At 34.0% G+C, this 16,539-nt stretch overlaps 1 protein-coding gene across 1 annotated transcript in view; it reads right to left on the bottom strand.

Annotated features, from left to right (window-relative positions):
- PDE4B (phosphodiesterase 4B) overlaps positions 1–16,539 on the bottom strand; it is a 467,156-nt gene that overhangs the window by 380,937 nt on the left and 69,680 nt on the right. The window contains exon 2 of the mRNA XM_036234930.1: positions 3,430–3,540. Coding sequence (XP_036090823.1) covers positions 3,430–3,471 — 42 coding nt within the window. The 5' untranslated portion in view covers positions 3,472–3,540. The remainder of the gene's footprint in view (positions 1–3,429; positions 3,541–16,539) is intronic.

Raw genomic sequence — 16,539 nt, 5'->3', positions numbered from 1 at the left:
AAGTATTACCAAGTAGGTTTAATAGTGGTAAATGAATTAAATGGGTTCTTATTTGGTACTTATGGTACTTATTTGAAAAGTAATAAAACCAAACCCACCATAAAATATCTTCCACACTAATTTGCCAACAAGCTTGGATTTACAGATATGAAGTCATGCTTTGAGTTTAAAAATGTATTTTAAAAGATCTCATATGGAAAATGCACTGTCACAAAAGAACATAATGGAAAAGCTTTTTAGAAATTAAGTTAAATATTGGAATCATTAACATTGTTTTATAAACACTCATTAACCCATGTGGAATTATTCATAATTACCTCAAACTCTCTAATTCATATTCATAATTTATACAGTATTAACATTCTCAAAGGCAAAATCCAATTCATCAATTCTCAACTACTGAATTTGTGATCTTGGGCTATTTTCTTATTGTAACCAGCACAACTCTGGCTGTCTACACCCACTATTGGGTCAAATATTTTTGGGAAAGTAACATTAATTTAAATGTTACCTTTGGAAATCACAAATTCTAAAATGTATCACACCGACTCAAATTAACTTATGTCTTTATAATCCCAAGGGAAACAACCAAGTTTTGGATTATCCTCGTGTTCTTGGATAATCCTTTTTAAAAATCAATATTTTGCCAATATAATTCCAAAAGATTATCACAAAGGAAGATTAAGTGTGAAACTCTAAATCTAAATAGAAAAAGTATGCAAGGAAGAAGGGAAGAAGTTGAAATAAATGAAAGTATAAAAAAATATACCTGATTTAAGGGTGAAAACTTACTTCAAGAGTGTATTATCTAAAATGTAAGGTCTACTAAGTTGCTCCTATTGTGAGGAAGTAGATACTCTGTTAATGCTTACTGTGATCTTTGGCACTGTACTCACTCAAATGGCTGTGGTGCATAGTAAAAAGTTCTAGGTCATCACTGTTCAGTAGAAATAAGGTGTAAGCCATATGTGGGAGCCAATGTGTAATGGGAGCCAAATGTGTAATTTTAAATTATCTAATAGCCACATTAAAAGGGTAAAAAGAAATGGGTGAAATTACTTTTAATAGTAAATTTTACTTAGTCGGGTATATCCAAATTATCATTTTATCATGTAATGAAAAATTATTAAAGATATATTTTACCTTCTTTTCTATTTGCACTACCATATATTCAAAAGCCAAGCTCTATTTTATGCTTATGGAACATCTCCATTTAAGAGTCACACACTGCTAGTGGCCACCATGTTGAACACTGCAAATCCTGGTGATAATTATCCACTTGGGTAAGGTAAGTAGTTTTTGCACTTTTCTTTTATTGCACATTCTTTTTTAAATTTTATTTTATTATTATTTTCAAGTACATAGTACATTGGTTAGACATTTATAGAGTTTAGAAAATGATCCCCCTAATTGCTCTCTCTCTCTTCTGGCTCTCCATCTAGACATTACATTAATGTTGACTGCATTCCCTATGCCATTTTTGTACATTCTTATATGAAACATTCCCATCCTTTGAATGTGGCAACCATTGCCTTGGGAAGGCTCAGGATTATTACTGGAAGAATACAATGGAAAAGAAAGAATGATCATCCATCTTTAATAGATGTGATGCATCGCTTAGGTTTATTCTTCCTAAAAATTGAATCTTGGAGCACACAGTATACAAATAGTATTAAGGAATAATTCCAAGATTTTTTTGAAGAGGAAAAGGATTTCTAAATTCCAGAGGTTTCCCTTTAGATACCCTAGCAGAACATGGAGGTCTGAACATAGCTTTTACTGTCTGTACTGAGAACTTAGATGATAAATTAAGGGACTTTCCCTTGTGGTCAAGGAGCAGGAAAAAGGGAAATAAAGAAAGGAAATATTATCACAGGTGATGAGAAAAGAACACTAACGAGGTCCCTTGACGCAAAAGAGTAGAAATAGCAATGGCAAAAGAGTGTGTTTTGGAAATCAAGAGCCTTGTAGCACACCTAAGCCTCCCTCTGCACTTGTGGGTCCTAGAGGTTCCCACAAGCCATATACAGACACAGAAGGAAGCTGAGAATCAGCCTCAGACTGCCTGTCAAGGGGCTTGATGCGGCATAAAGCCAAGGGACCAGGAATCCATGTGCTGAACAGCCCAAAGGTAAGTGCTAACAGAAAGCAGAGCTGAGTTTTTTAAACAACTAATAGGTTAGGTGAAAAGCCCAGACAGTGAGCAAGAAGTCAAATTTGAAGTGAACTGGGAAGGTACACTGCTCATGCTGAGGGCAGTCATCACTTGGTATACTTGTTACATGCCTAAGCAGCATTAGATCAAGGGCACAGACTTGACAATCAAAGATCCAGGGAAATGAGCTGTTCCTCAACTGGAAAACAGTAATTACTAGTAGAAAAGTACAATAGAAAGACAATATCACACATCCATTACCATAATGTTAATTAAAATTAAGTCTGACCCTTTGTCCAATGCCACATAATTAAAGAGAAGCCTTAAGAGCTGGGAGAAATCCTGATATACTGGGTCTTTATCCGAAAGACATCATTTTATACCAACTTGCAAGTTCAAGTTCCTCCCAACCCCTTTCCCATCTGTGAATAGGAGCTTAACAAGGTGAGCTATTACAGAGAACAAGGAAAATTATTTCCTTTTCCTCCTTCCTTCCCTTCCTTCTGGACATCTGATTAGTGGTGTATAATTTTTACCTCCATTACAAACAGAAACTGAGTAAAGACTGGACAATTAAAGACACACTCATGGGGGACTAGTTAATGGAAAACAAAGGAGATACTCAATCTCAGCTGTCTAAGATGCAAAGCTCTGAAGATGCTTAGTTTACAGGACTCTTCAGATGACCTGAAACAGGGTTTCTCAAACATAATATACATAACTAGTTATCCTGGGATCTTGTTAAAATACAATTTAATCTGAAAATCTGGGGTGTGGCCTGAGACTCTACGTTTCTAATAAATACCCAGGTAATGCTAATGCTGCTGCTCTAAGGACCACACTTGAGTATCTGAGACCTAGAATATGTATACATCACAAACTTTGTATGAGCAGATGTCAAATATCCCACCATAGGAGGTAACTCTCAAGGTTTAGGTGTACCTAGATAAAAATATGGAAGGAAGTCCTCAGGGAACTGGTAAAGAGGAGTTTCTAGGAGTTAAGATGTGGCCCTACACCAGAGACTGATGGGTTTGTGAATGAAAACCATAAAGCTCAAACTGAGGCCATCTCCAAGTTGCTGAGAAGACAGTGCTCCTGCTGTCTACCTCGCATTCCAGGTGTTGGCAAGGTCTGGATCATAGAAACACCTAGCGACAAAGCAGTGGTATTAAGCGAACTTGCCCTCCCTTTAAATAAAATTATGGAGTAAATTCTTTATGGAGCAGAGAAAAAGTAGGTGGAAGTAGGCAACTCTGACTCGTGCAACTTACATCATCAGCCGTCACCGTCATCACACTCCTGCTTTTCTTCATTATACAGAAGAAAAATATCCCCTCTTAGGATGTGTTTTTCAGTGTAGCTTTGCTGACAATTTTTAAGACCTACGGGGGAAGGGGGGCAGAGAAAAAGACACATACAAAAAAATAAGTTTTGATCTATAGTTAAATACAAATATGTTGTTCATTTGTATTTTTTAAACTAACATTTGAATGTATACGATATACATGCATAAGTAAATGTCACACAGTTAAAACATAGCAGATGTGGAATTTAGGGAACACAGTTATAACCGCAGTTTTGGGATTTATGAAATATGCTCCCTTGAAACTATTGTCAAAAAAAAGATAGAAAACTATTGTCAAGAAAAGATAGAAAATAAGTCAATATAATAAAATAAGTCAATATGAAGAATTCTGAGTTTGCAGAATTGAACTGGAAAAGATATACTACAGAAATCATCGAATCCAAAAAGGAAGTGTTGGTCCATATGGTCCATTTTGATTTCTCAAAATCTTGATATAAAAAAAAAATATCTTGCATTGTCGCTGAGCTCAAGAAGCTCCGATGTTTTCTCACTCTGTACATTTAAACTCTTAATACATGCCTGATTTGAAAAGTCTCCTTCTTGAACATGAAGATATATATAGATTAAAAGAGCATGATGAAATTGTAGCTATGTGACTAGGAATACTAAGTAGTGGCATTGTACCATCACCCAGGAAACCGGGGTTGAATTTCTAATGCATAATTTGACTATATTATGCAGGAGTTGGCAGCAAAACTGACAGAGTAGATAAGAGATTGGGTTGGGGAGGAGAAACTTTGCTTTATTAGTGTTGCAGGGAGAGAACCCTACAGACTTTTCAGGTATCTGATTCCATAGGCTAAGGAAAAAAAATATCCTTATCATACATCAAGGGATGTTTATAATTCTAACAGGAATAGGAAGAATTTTAGAACTTTTATTCAGTCTGCTTAAAACCTAAGAAAAGCAGACAAATAACAGAGACATTTTATCACAGAGTTATACTTAATCTCAAGTGCCTCTATAAGGTGGAGTCTGAAAAAAGGTTTACACTTCTAAATTTAAAAAAAGCAAGATTCAAAATTTAACGTTTTACATTCAAGACATGAAATTAGACATACCCAATGATTATAATTCTATAAAAATAAAGCACAGAAAAATATTAAAGAAGCTGTGTAAAATGAGTAAAATAATAATAGTGGACATTGCATAAGAGTTATAGGAGCTTCTTCTTTCTTTTCTATATTTTCCAAATGATATATCATTTTATGAGCCAAAAATTTATACAGATACAGATATACAGATATGGATACAGATAGATATGTAAGGGCTCACAAATTAAATGAGACTATTAACTGATTTTTAAAATAATTTTACTTCTATAAAACTCATGTAATATATTTTGGGGGTCATCTTTTTGTGAGGTAAATGATATCTACTTATCTTGGATAAAGAAACTAAGGAATGATGACAGACTAAGCCTTAGGTCACAGCTAGCTAATAAATTATAGCCTCTTAAATATCTATTAATAGATTACCAGCTGAATTCACACAGTTAATAAAATAAATACAGCATTATATCATATAACAGTGCAAAATGAAACATATTTAACTGGTAAGTTTAGCATCAGGGCTATCAAGATGCAAATGTTATTTACAGTCAATCACAAAGAATCATAATTAGTAGGGTATGGTTCTGTGAAGAAAAGAAAAGCAAAATGATCTTTAACAAATGGTTTCATGTAGTAAATTAGTACAAAAACTCTATAAAGCAAAATTTAGTTTTCATCTGACATCCATTTTGCTTGGCAAGAAGTGCACTTAAAGATAGGATTAAGCAACACAACTAGAGTAGAAATCTCTAGGCTATCTTCATCAGGAAGAAACAGTGATCAAGTTTCCCCAGTAGAAATGAAAAATAAGACCCTAACTATATCTCTTTAGACTTGGGTAGGGTATGATGGGATCCAAATGAAGCTCAATGCGAAACCTAGCCCTCAAGGATTTTAGGTCTCGTTTGGAAAGAAAGGCTGATATAAATTAAATATGTACTTTAGTACATAGTAGGTACTCAAAAATATTTGTAAAATGAGCGTATCAAAGCATGTGATTAAATACTAAGATATTATGTGTGAATAAAATTCTTCTATGAGATACAGTAGGAGTTGGTGTTGGGTTGCAGGGAAGGCTTTGAGAAGAAAATGAAGTTTCTTTTTAGCCTTAAAAAATGAGTAGTATTTGTTTAGTGGAGATAGTGGAGAACAATATGACATGGAAAAGTATGGAAAGAAATTTAATATACTAAATGTGCAATACGTGTAATAAGATGTTCTGCTAAGCAAACTCATGACAGGCAGAAAGACAAAAATCATAGTAGATCTTTTGGCAAGCGAGGGTATTTTTGTGAGGACTCGGCCACGGAAATAAATTTATGTTGTATGACACTCTGAGTGCGAAAGCTTACTAGATAAATACATATGCCTTCAACTGGGAGCATGCCCTGGCTAGGAAAAGCAGGATCTCAAGTAACAAGGCAGTTTTCCAAAAGTTCTACATTTAAAAATATATTATTTTATATTCAGAAATAAAACCTAACATGTGTTATATAAGATTAAAAAAAAGAGAGAGGAGAAATTATTTTCTGGATATTCCTCATTTGCCCCTCTAGATCTACTCCTCCACCTTCTCCTGTGCTCTGGGAGCCTGGCCCTCAGGGAAGTGCATCCATGGCTTTCTAGCTCTCTGGTTCCTGAGTGTATTCAGCCAATGGGAAGCAGAGGCAACAAACTGGAGGGCAGGAGGAAAGAGTGGTCCCTGTCTGCTGGCCACGGTATAACAGTGGCTAAAGTCCTCTACTCTAGGTCACAGCTCTGTAGGTACTCCTCTTCGAAGGTGACAAGCTTTTCTGGATTCTAGTAATTACTGTCTCCACTTGACCCTTCAGACACTGAGCTGATAGCACTTTCCACTGTTGCTAGCCTCATGGCACTTCATCACTCTTTTCTGCTTATCTTCAACCGGCCCACACCTTTTGCAAATAGTACTTCCACAAAACTCTCTTTCATTTCCTTTTGGAAGTGCGATCTGTTCCCTGCTGCAACACTGACTAATAACAGGTTTCTTCCAAAAACTTTTCAAAGCCACAGGGCAATTTTAAAAAATCTTTCTTCGGTGCCTAGTACAGTGATGACTGACACAAAGCAGGGTCTCAATAAGTAATTTTTCAAAGAATGAATGAGTAAAATCTAGTTGGAATTCTAGAATGGCTGTATGGCTTTTAGAAGAGGATCAGCAAGCATTATCTCAAGTTACTTTTAAGAGGCTGAAATAGCTTTTTGTCATCACTCTGGGTACAATGGTGATTTTCTTTGGGAATTTTGAGAAATGTTATAATATATTTAATATTATAGTATGTTGTAACAAACTATATCATCGCATAATAGTATATAATTTAATATATCATATAACATAATGTATTGTTATGGTACGTATAATATGGGACAATATGGGTTACACATGCCAATTGCTGATTGTTAGTACCAGTTGCTTTTTGTTTAAGCTAACATAGATTGATAATTTATCTTATGCCAATTTAAGCACTATACATACGAAATTTCAAATATGTGTCATAAAAGCAGCCAACCAAATAAGGTGGGTGCAACAATCATGACAGGTGAGAAAAATCAAGTCTTAGAGCAGTAATAAAATATGCCCAAAGCCATGCACTCTGCTAGTCCAGACCAGAACATTCCAGTTCTAAAGCCAAGCCTCTAAATATGTCACTAACCAGATGTTTGGCCTTATTCACATCTTTTCAAGGTAGAATTGAATGAAGTAATTTTTATTTCATTTTCTGAAGTTGGAAATACAAGTTAAATTGATCAGTTTTCTGGAACCATGTCCCCCAATCATGTAAGGACAAAGTAATTTCTAAAAGATACTAAAGTTTTCAAGTGCCTCAAATTTAAGGCAAATATAGATGAGTGAAAAGGTCAGGTTTTAATTTTAGAACATTCTTCCATTAGCAAGGTTTGCTTCCCAGTAAATAGAACACCATATGCTTCATTAAAACAAAGTATTTCTAAGAATTTCTAAGTTGATGAGTAAGTATGATGACTATAAATTCCATTTCTGGCATATTTTAATAGTTTTCCATATAAATGGTTTTATATTTCTCCACTTAAAAGATGTTTTTAAAGTTATATTAATCATTCAAAACATTCTGTTATGTTCAAAGACTTCCATATTCCTCATATAATTTAGTCTTTCCCACTTCATCTTTTCTCCATAGAGATTTAAAAGCTAAAATGAGGAAAAAGACCCTGGATGTTAAAGCAATTGTGTGAATTTTCTCTTTCCCTGGGTTATAGTTAGTACTAGTAATCTTAGCTGAAATAAATTGCAACAAATAATGATAATCCATTTAAAATCCTACATTATGGATACATACTAAACCAAATCTTGAAAAAATAAGAAACATAAAAAGAAAGCTACCTTTTTTCTAATTGAAAGATTTTCTTTTATTCTGAGATGACGATCAAAAAAGTTTTAATTTGTCATGTGTGTGTAATTAATTTATTGAACATTCTAAACTCAGTACTGATTTTAATTTTTCTCCAATAAGTGCTTTCTACCCATAATGTCAAGTCTATTTCCTCTTCCTTCACAACAGTTCAGACTGAGTCCCTAACTTCAATTTACAACTGCTTTAAATCACATCTCCTTCTTTTTTCCCAGGTCAGTGATCAGACTATGTGGGGCCACTCAGTGTCCAGTGCGTAGAATCTAGAGTGGGAAGAGGGGATAGTTCACTTTTTCTTCCTCCTCTGTCCTTTCCTCTACAGGTTATAATTATCCATAAATTCTATGAGTCTAATGAAATTCCAGAAAACTAACATAAGAAACAACAACCTATAAAAAACAACTCTCTAGATTCAACTAAGAGATACACATGTCCAGAATTCAATACATAAAGGATGAAATTCCCCCAGTGAGTTTCTATCTACTGGTCTCATCAGACTTTCAGAAACTCAGGATTGCAACAGTCAATTAAAGCCCTTTTTGGATTCAACTTTTAGAGAGATAAACAGGAGAGAAATGTGCTTCTTCCTAAAAATTATTGCAGTGGGATGCAAATAATGGAGAGCAAACAAATTTAAGAAAAAATGTGTATGTAATACAAAAAGACATTTTCTGTGGAAAGCTTAAGATTATAAGCACCTAACATTTAGATGTAAGCATTTCTGGGAGAGAAAATCAATTTGTTTAATTAGGCAATAAGCATCAAGGACTTTCGAGATAAAAATTAAAAAGTATTAAGAATTAATATAAACAAGCTATTAGCTTAGCCTGACAGAATGATAAGTAACAAAGAAATAATGGCATTCTTTTAATAGTTATCAGACTGCAAAGTAGTTAAGCTAACTGCTGCTCTGACTAAAACATGTCTCCTGAACAACAATTTAAAACCAATTTCTACTATAAAATGTGTTCTCTCTAAATTACTAATAGGATACAATTCACATGTTGACAACAAAGAAAAATTCTTAGTATACAATTTGTTTGGATGAATGTTAATTTCTAACAATAACAGAACTGCGAGAAAGTGACAAACGATTCCCATATTTCTACTTGTATAAATAATGCCTTAATAGGTTTATTAGCAAGTTTCTCTCCAGTAAAAACTGTCTAAATGGGAAAATTTTAAAGAACTGAGTTATTTTTCCTACTCTAAAAAAGTTACTGGTACCACTGATTAATCTTTTATAGTTTAAAATGCCATAAGATAGCATATAAATTGCTTTGTTTTTTAGCCATTTTGGTTCTGTCTTAAATAACTAGGAAAGAACAAAGAAGTCCTATGTTCAAATGATATATTCAAACCCTGTATTCAAATCAATGAACAATTTGATAGTGTAAGTTCTCTCAGCATTTGAGGGTTTCCATCTCTGAGTTATCATTGCACCAAAATGATGATGTGATTAGAGGAGATTTAGAAAGGATTAGGGAATTTTTACTATCTCCTAAAATGAACCACAGGTCTACAAATAGAGATGTAAAGAGATAGTATGGCTGAAGGATATTCGATTCACTTAAATATTTACTGGGTACCTTCTCATGCTCAAATGAGGATATTCCAGTTCCACCGTCAGAGCTATTAGTAACTATTATAAACTCATTACAGGTGTTCTAGGATCCCAATAAATATTATCAACTTTCAATGAGAGTATAAGAAAACTAAATTGCAACTATGATCCAAAATCCCCATTTCCACCCATCATGAATATTGAACACTTCCTTTGGTTCCTCAGCAGCAACAACAAAAAACTCTTGAGAACCCATGTGTGACAGAGGCTTGCTGGGTGCTGTGGGTAATACAAGATGAATGAGACATAATACTTGACCTTAAAATCCCCACTGTATAATCTTTGGAGGGATGAATCAATGATTATTCTAAAATCCTTAATGCCCTTGGCATGGGTCAGTCTCACAGTGTAGTATATTAAGTGCTATGACAAGAAGAGACAATGGGTTCATCAGATTAGTAAATGAGGTGACAAGGGTCAACCTTACAGATGGAAGTCGGGCCACCTCTACAGATGAAAATTATCAAGAAAAGCTTCACAGAAGAGGTTCCAGTCCTTGTACAGGTACTGTAACTAAGGAACAAAGAAAGAAGCCTTTCTTCTCCCACTCTATCTGTTCTCCAGAATAATCTTTTTAAAAATGCAAAATTCCTTATATTACTTCCCTGTATTACATTCTTCATGGCTTCTCATTACATTTAGGATAAACCTAAACCTGAATACGACATACAAATCCCTACATCTGGCCCTTGCTTGACTTTCAGCCTCAACTTCCTATGTTGCCTTTCACTTGCCTTCCTACCTTATCCCATATCACTGACTCCTTTAACTCATTTATCTTTAGCCAAACTGCATTTAGGGTTTATTTACCTGCCTTCCTTGCCTCAGGATTTTTCCTGCACTGTAATACTTGCTCTGTTTTGCCTAGCTATCATTCCTCGTAGTCAGCCTACATGTCATTTTATCAGAAAAGCTTCACTTACTTCCCCTATTTGTCACAAGATCTTATCATGTTACTTTTTTCTTATTCATAGTACTCATCGTAATTGTATATTTATTTATAAGAATGTATAGTTTTTAACCTCTCAGAAGCTCATAGTGAATATTGTTATATATTTATATATTGTCTGTGCCAAGCAATAAATATTTACTGAAAAATATTTGAATGAATAAAATATATATGCTCTATGTCTGTACCTGGATGCACTAAAAGTGTGATAATCCAAAGGCAGCAGATAGGAGGAGGATAGAGATAGAAATGGAATGTCTGGTAAACTACAACTATCAGCTCACAAATAACCATAATCAACAGGATTTATAGTCTTACTCTTGTAGAGGGATGTATTGCTTTGTGGTAAGCAAAATTCTATAGTCCCTATATCTATCATCTCACCTAATCCTCACAAACTATGTTTGTCTCTATTTTACAGATGAGAATTCTGAAGCATAGAAAGGGTAAATAACTCATCCAAGCCCACTTATCTAGGAAAGAACAGAGATAGGATGTACAACAGGGCACTGTGTCTACAGAGCTCATGTAATTAACTATGATCCTCCATTGCCTCTTGGAAGCTGCAAATGAGCATTTATCAAAGAACAAGCAGCAAACGAGGATGGGTTAAGGTTAAGATACAGAGGATAATTGGGAACAAAAGTAGGATTTCAAGACAAGAAAAGAACCAGTTTGTGTTTTTTTTAAAATAATGAAGCAAAAAGGAGATAAAATTCTGTTGTTTGCAGAATATATGGAACATATGAAAAGCTACTCTTTAATGTAATCTCATGTACATTTACATTAACTTGGAAAACTTAGAGTATGTGTATAAAACTAGATCTAAAACATAACTAAAAAGGCATATTAATTTGTCTCCGCTTTCTCTTATGCTTGAGCAAAAATTTGGAAGTATTTTCTCCTTCTAAATTAGGTCTTTGCTTCAATATCTAAAATTATTTTAAGTCAATAGAGAAGACTCCTGATATTCATTCACAAGTGCTATGTCTCTAGGCTTTTTAAAATTGTAACCACTATAATCTTTTTCAAGCATGTTTCATGGGACATTTGGGAGACAGATAAGAGTTTGGCCAAAGTCTTCTTTTTAAGTTCAAAGACCTCAGATGTTCATCAACTTAAAAATTTTCCTTTCATTAGAAGAAGACTTAAATAACAAAGCATAATAGTTCATTATTGTATTAAGCAAGCAAGCACAGAAAAACCGTGTGCTTCTTTCTCAGAAATATAATCCCACATCTTAACAGACTTCCTATGATGAAGATCCTCAAAATGTGAGGAATCTTCCCAGGACCTCGAGTGAATTAGGGCACGGCATTTACTGCTTTAAGTGAATTAAATTGGATAATAACTCTATCAATGATTACTGTCTGTTTAGAAACAGATATTCAATTTGTGGTCAGTTTGTCCCAGCTCTCCTAAAAGTTTGAAGATTCATATCTATCTAGATGAAAATATTAAAAAAAAAAAAGATGAAAAAAATCTTAAAAGCAGAATGCCTCAAACTAATGTGGTAAGACCAGAATGCTGTGTAATATTGTCTTGACAGGGCATAAAAGAACATAGGGAAACATTTTTGATTGGTCTTTATTTTTTTATTCAAAAACTGCAATTTCCTTGCTTATTTTTAAAGATGCAAAATTATATCTCACCTTAAGAATTAACTCACAAATGAATTCGACAAGCACCTAATATATTTGAAATGTAAGGGGTGAGAGAACAGAAGGAACAGTTGTTAGAGAACAAAGAAGCTTGGAAGCCACTAAAATCTCAATTTTTATACATTTTACATTCTTAGTCTGTATGTAAGATTTATTTAACAATAGGTTCTGCCACTTAAAAAGAAAAGCTTGAAAACCACTATAGTACTGCCTATAATACCCCCCATAAAATGCCATAGAGCAGTGTTTTTCAAACTTTACGTATTCAAGTATCATCTTTGTAACTTTTGCCATATGTGATTCCCTCATTTTACAGATAAAATAAAGTGCCCTATAAAAGTTGGCTTGTCATTTAGCTAATGAGTGGCATAACTAGGACTAAAATTCCAGTAACTGTATTTGGTCCACAGTTTGTTCCATTTTAGTGCCTATATTTGTTGCCTATAAATTAAAGAGTTTTGTTTGGTTTAACGCAAAGGCTTATTTATAAATTAGAGAGCACGCTAAAACACAAAAGAAGACTTCAGCACCAAGCAATTCATTTATGAATTCATATACTCCTGTACTCAGGCATTCATTTACGCATTCATTTGTGCAACAACCATTCACTGAGCACTATTGAGGGCCATGTACTACATAGGCACCAAAAATACATAGATGAAAAGACATGATTCTTCTATCCTCAAGGATTACACAGTCTATGTAGAATAGTAGAATGGGAATTGACAATTGATACAACAAATTACATTAAAGAGGTACTTATGAGGTGTAGCGGTAGCATACAGGAAGGTTATACAAGTCTGTAGGAGGACCAGGAAAGGATTCAGAGACGGTAAATCTAAACTGTGCTCTCACATGATCAGTAAAATTTTATTGGAAATGTGGAGGGTAGTTGATTTCTAAACAGAAAAAAGACTTCTTCTTGCTGATTTTTAGCTACCAATAAGAGCCCAATTAGTGACTACAGAATCTTTAATAACTCATCGAATCTTCTAATCCTGTGTTTCTATTGGTGAAAAATAATTATTTGCTATATATATTCCTGATATGCCTACAATCGTATATGACAAATATTAAAAAATATGAAAACACTGCATACTTTTAAGATGAAGGAAGCAGTAATATTCTGGTATTAGTCACAGGCATTTGCAGATTCTCCAATATAAACTATATTCAGTGCAAGCTAGTTGTATAAAGGAAGCTCTCTGACAGTGGATACAGAAAACACTAGGCTGAGATTCCAACTCTGTCACATACTAACTGTGGTACATTTAGTAAATTACTTGACCTCTCTGGGACTGTGTTCTTATTTATAAAAACAGGCACAGTGCATCCTATATCACAGGGTTATTGTGAGGACTAAATAAAAGAGTGAGTGGTGGCTGCAAGGGTCTTATATGTACATCCTCATTAAATGGTTTACTGATCATGATCCCATCAAAACATTTCGGTTAAGTCTTATCTCCTCACTTCACCACAAAGATGTCCTTTCAACCTCCTTCCTTTTAAAAAACATAACTGAAATAACACGGCCTTATGTAACTGCTTTAGAGCTATTTATACCTGAACTTTCTTATTACCAAGAGAACATGACAACTGCTTCCCTGGGGATAGACAGTCTCCAGGGCAGGCGGTCAAGATGAATCTGACAAGGTAAACATACAATTACGAGAAGAGGAAATAATACAATGTCTGAAATGGCATTAATCTCAAATCCTTTAGACTATTGTCCATTCATGATGATTATAGAAAAAAAAATACCAATAAATTATTATACAACCATGAATCTAATATAGAACATTCTCCCTCAGTAATTAATGAAAAATAAGCAATAACTATTTCTCTATTTTTTCATAAAGCTAAATAATATTTCTGAGTCACAAAAAAATTTTACAGACTGTCACTATAAATAGGGCACTGTCCTAATGACAGTAAATCCAGATTAAAGAGTTTAATATTTGTTCTACTGGCTGTGTTGTAGAAATTATATATATAATGGGATTGTTGATCAAATATTTTGTAAAACTACGAACAGACTTCAAGTATAATGCAAAGGTTCTTCCTATTCACTTCTGAGGAAATTATTATAGATGATTTGAGGCAGTATTCTTATTTCTCTTTTTCATCTTTCCCTAGATGGCAATAAAACAACTACCATTATTATTTCTTAAGCATATTAAATCTAAAACTATATTAATACTTGTTAGAGATAAAACTGCCTTCATAGTCCACAATTTTCACTGTGAGTTCTCCTGTTTCATTATCATCCAGGCATGTTTTTAAGTGCTTGACAGAAAATGAAGCAATGGCCTCAAGCCTAAATGTTAAGAGACATGCATTCACTTAAAGAAAATAAATAGTATAGGTCTACTATTTGACAGGCACTGCTAATAACAGAAGACACCCAGGTTGCCTGTCAAGGAGCACATAGTCTAGGACGCTCAATGTTGAATGGGCAGTGATGAGTATTATGCATTATATAGAGAAGGAACACATCAAAAGGATTGATTAGCATGAATAAGAGGGCCATAGATTAACACCAGAGCATGGTTTTGAAGGATAAATGGAGTTCATCAGAGGAAAGCACTTGGAAGGATGATCCAGTTGGAAGAAACTTCAGAGAGACATTCAACATTACATTTGGTGAATTTTGCCTAGTTTGTACAGCTCTACAGAATAGGGTCTGCAGGACGAACAACAGTGGAAAACACTATTGTAAAGATGTGCAAGAGACAGAACATGTTGACATTGTAATGTAATGCTAAATGACACAGACTTTGTTTCATATACAGTGGAGATGGGAGATGTTTTGAAGAATTGTAAGGAAGAGATCAAAATGATTATCTCTGCACTCTAGAAAATGTATTTTTGTGACAATCAGAAAGTGATCTGAAGGGAGTAGAATCTTGAAAAGATAGTAAGACCAAAAGGATTTATGAAAAAAAAATGGGAAGAAAATGAGGAGATAATAGTGACAGAAAACAAGGGTATAAGAAGTTTTAGGGAGGAAGCACAATAAACATGGTCTTATGAAACAGAAGGTCTAGCAATATAAGGACTGAGAAGTGATTGTTAAACAGAGAAATATGTGGTCATTAGCCAGCTTTGAAAACAACAATCTCCAGAAAGTGGTAGAAGCTCACTTTGAGGGAGCTACAGGATAATATCACCATCTTTAGAGGTCCTACATACTAAAAATATGAGAGGGTATCCCCACGTGGGATTCAAAATAAAGACAACACTGCAGAGCTAATTTAGATTAGCTGAGAAAAAATAATGTCTAAAATAAATCATTCGTACACTTAACCCAATGACAAAAGGAAAATTTCTTTTATTCCTGAAACAAAGTCTCGATCCCACCCTCAAACAAACCTCCAACAAATAACTGGACAAGAAGAACTCACTTTACTCAAAGATGAATAATAATCGAAAAGGAAAGAACACAAGATCTATGCAAATAAGGAAGGTAAGTGGGGAGAGAGAGAGGGATAAATAAATGGAAGACAGAGAGCAACACCAGAAAAATAATGTCATGAGACCGGATAAAAATTCTAATCAAGCACATTACTATTATATTGTGTGTGTGTCTGTGTGTAGAGAAAGTGAAAGAAAAAGATAATTTTGTAAAATAAGATCATAGAAGAGACACAAAAATTGAGAGAACAGTACCTAATGCATGGTGGTAAACACTCAATAAATGCCTGTCAAATAAATAACTGTAGTAAAACAACAAAAGGACAAAACACGAATACATGAACTGGTAGAGTTTACTAAAGAAGTCAAAAAACAAAGTAAATAAACAGAAATAAAGGTGAAATTGGAAGCAGCGAAAGAGAGAAATGACAATGCTGGAAACACATTCGGGCATAGACTTACATAAAGCAAGTAAAGTAAATTAGAAACGAACAAAGAGTTTTAAAGAATTAAATAAATAATGATAAAGAAAACAGGTAACACATAATTAGCATTTCTGAAAAAGAAAGCCCCCCAAATGGAAAAGGCATTCATATAAGAGGCAAATATCTAAAGTTATAATTTGAGATAATTTTCCAGAACTTTGGCAAAGAATGAAAAGATAGTGTAGTCCAGGAAAGAGACCCATAACCATGATCTTAATAAAGTTAATAGATTCAAAAATGAAAAATTAATTTTTTCATATTCCAGTAAAGTCAGTAATAAAATTTTTAAATAAGAATTTCCTATCACTATATGTATTTCTGAACTTCATATAGATGCAATCATATGGTTATGTTCTCTTATGTCCAGTTTCAGCTTAATGTCACTGAGTTCTATCTATTTTGTCACATCTATAAAGCAGT

Source organism: Rousettus aegyptiacus, unplaced genomic scaffold (genome assembly GCF_014176215.1).
Source record: "Rousettus aegyptiacus isolate mRouAeg1 unplaced genomic scaffold, mRouAeg1.p scaffold_m13_p_1, whole genome shotgun sequence".
Lineage (NCBI taxonomy): Eukaryota > Metazoa > Chordata > Mammalia > Chiroptera > Pteropodidae > Rousettus > Rousettus aegyptiacus.
This window is presented reverse-complemented; position numbering and strand designations above follow the sequence as displayed.